This window comes from Etheostoma cragini, chromosome 19, assembly GCF_013103735.1.
Source record: "Etheostoma cragini isolate CJK2018 chromosome 19, CSU_Ecrag_1.0, whole genome shotgun sequence".
NCBI classification, from domain to species: domain Eukaryota; kingdom Metazoa; phylum Chordata; class Actinopteri; order Perciformes; family Percidae; genus Etheostoma; species Etheostoma cragini.
Window position 1 is genome coordinate 1,015,462 of NC_048425.1, and position 2,530 is coordinate 1,017,991.

The following is a 2,530-nucleotide window of genomic DNA, read 5'->3' on the forward strand; positions in this document are numbered from 1 at the left end:
GGGGGGGGGGGCTCTCGGGTCTGACTCTGTGGGTTTTTCTGCGAGAGAATACACTCACAGTCACATTTGGAAATGCGTGGTTTTGAGGTTTTTTAACGGACAAATGATTTATAAAGCAGGAAGTGGAAGGTTCACACCTCGCTGTAACCTTTCTCTCCGCTCTGGTTTCCCGGCAGCTCGAGGCGAGGCCAGAAGAAGAAGAAGAAGAAGAAGAAGAGCGTCCCATCATGTTGTACAAGAAGGAAGAAGAAACTCTTAACCCTGGTGTGGTCTTCACCTCCGGGACCCTCCTCGTGTCCCTCTGTGACTTATTTGGGGTTTTAAAAACAATTCTGAAATAACATTTTACTTCATAATCTATTAACAAATATTGTCTTTATCTCCATTTCCAACAGCTGAGATAACATCTATGTTTAGGGAATGCATCAGTCTCTACTAGCACACTATTAAACATGGAGGTGGGGTTTGTTTTTTATCATAAGGTTATAATTCATGTTAAAAATCCACTATGGAAACAACATAAGTGTCATATCCAGAATAATGTTCTGAGTCAGGAATACATCTTTATCTCAGGAAATAAGGAAAGGACGCTGATTTCAGGTAGAAAACATGGAACTTGGACCATTTTTCTTCTTGTAAAAAATTAGAAATGGGTCAATTTGACCTGAAAACCAAACAAGGGTTAAAAGCCACGTTGGTTGTCACCATCATTGTCACTTTATTACGCAGAACGGGTAACTTCCTCTGCAGTCAGGAGAGCAAGATAAAAAAAATATATACAAATGTATGAAATACGAGAATGTCACCTCTATGTAACATATACACGTAAATCTCACTTTTACACCACAGGAGCAATATACCATTATTCTTACCACTTTTCTTCTTGTAAAAAGTGGAAATGGGTCAATTTGACCCAAATACCACACAGGGGTTGTTGTTGTGCTGGTGTTGTTGTTGTTGTTGTTGTGTGTTACGAGGCCTACAGCCTTTATTTAATCATCTTTCGGAGTGCATATGAAACCGTCCGGTGACAACGTGACTCTGTGATCTTTCCCTGGAAAACGCCCCCATAGGTCATCTGATCCCTTATGACACTGTAGATGTACATTTCTGGCATCCTGTGTTTGTTTTACACTTTATGATATTCTTTATAGCTTGTCATTACTTTCCTCTGTGTACAGTGCTGCTCATAAGTTCATGGACCCAGGCTAAAGTTGACTAAAAAGAGGAATACAATGATGACAATTTCAGACCCTCCATGATTTCTAAGTGAGAGAACTTGGAAGATAGCATGGTGTTCAAATACTTATTTTCCTCCCTGTATATATAGACTATTTCCAAGAATGCATTACCAAGGCTTGACCGGCAGATGTCACCGTCCCGACTCTTTTAAACGCTTCAAATCAGTGATTAAACTTCTGCTTAATGTACAACTCCCACATCTTACTACGGCACCAGTGTTCCCTCCCAGACCCGTTAGACAGACCTCTACGTGCTCAACATTTGATTTAAAATGGGAAATCCCTATCACCAGTCCCACCATTTAAATACACATCAGTCATCAGACCCATTACAGTACTCAAGGGACCTTCTATAATGATGAATGCAGTATTTTTATACCTCTTTTTCCAAAATGAATGCATTACCAGGACCTGACCAGCAGGTGTCCCCGTCCCGACTCCTTTAAACATCTGGACTCAGTGAGTCCAGATGTTATCAACTACCTGACCTGAACTTCTGCTCAACCCTCGTGTTGTCCTCGGGTCAAATGTGACGTTTTCAGTTAAAAACATAAGCTTTTGGACAAAAAAAAAAAAAAAACACCCACAACATGGAAAAAGTGACTAAAATGTCAGAAAAAGTGATAATAATGTTGGAAAAAATATTTAAAACCAAAACGTTTTCTTTTCATGGTTGACGGGAAGACAACACAAGGGTTAAAGTAGAACTCCCACCTCTTAATATTGACTCATTTATTCCCTCACACACAATTTTGAATGTGAGTTTGATCCGGGATGTAAAGCAGCGTCATTACCTAACGTCTTGTAAAGTTACAATCTACCCTTTTAAAATAATTCACTTGTACTCAGCTTCCAGCGCGCTTTGACTTGCAGATAGAGCCTCAAACCACTGAGGTCAGAGTCCGTTTCTCTGAGGGCCACGCTGGAAAATAAGAACCACATCAAGGGCCAGATGTGGAGAGTTTCACATGCTTTAATTTCATCGAAAAAGTCAGAAGAAATCTGCATTATTGCATGTCTCATAAAGTGTTTGTGGATGGATTTTTGGATGTTACAACCTACCTTTTTAAAATGATTCAGTTGTTACTGTGCTCACAGGTTGCGTTGTACACACACACATTTTAATTTTTATCAAATTTAAGTTGGATTTTGATCCGAGCTTTGAGGCAAACAGCTGTCATCCACCTGATGTCCTAGTAGAATCTGGTTTTAAATGTGTTCAGCGGGTCCATTTACAGTCCACGCTCCAATGTCCTAACACCCAAAAAGTTGTGTAAAAAAAAGGACAC

General features: G+C 39.9%; 1 protein-coding gene across 1 annotated transcript in view; it reads left to right on the forward strand.

The window, feature by feature from the left end:
* LOC117935173 (Fc receptor-like A) overlaps positions 1 to 259 on the forward strand; it is a 24,860-nt gene extending 24,601 nt beyond the window's left edge. Inside the window, exon 5 of the mRNA XM_034857312.1 lies at positions 177 to 259. Coding sequence (XP_034713203.1) covers positions 177 to 259 — 83 coding nt within the window. The remainder of the gene's footprint in view (positions 1 to 176) is intronic.
* The last annotated feature ends 2,271 nt before the right edge of the window (positions 260 to 2,530 follow it).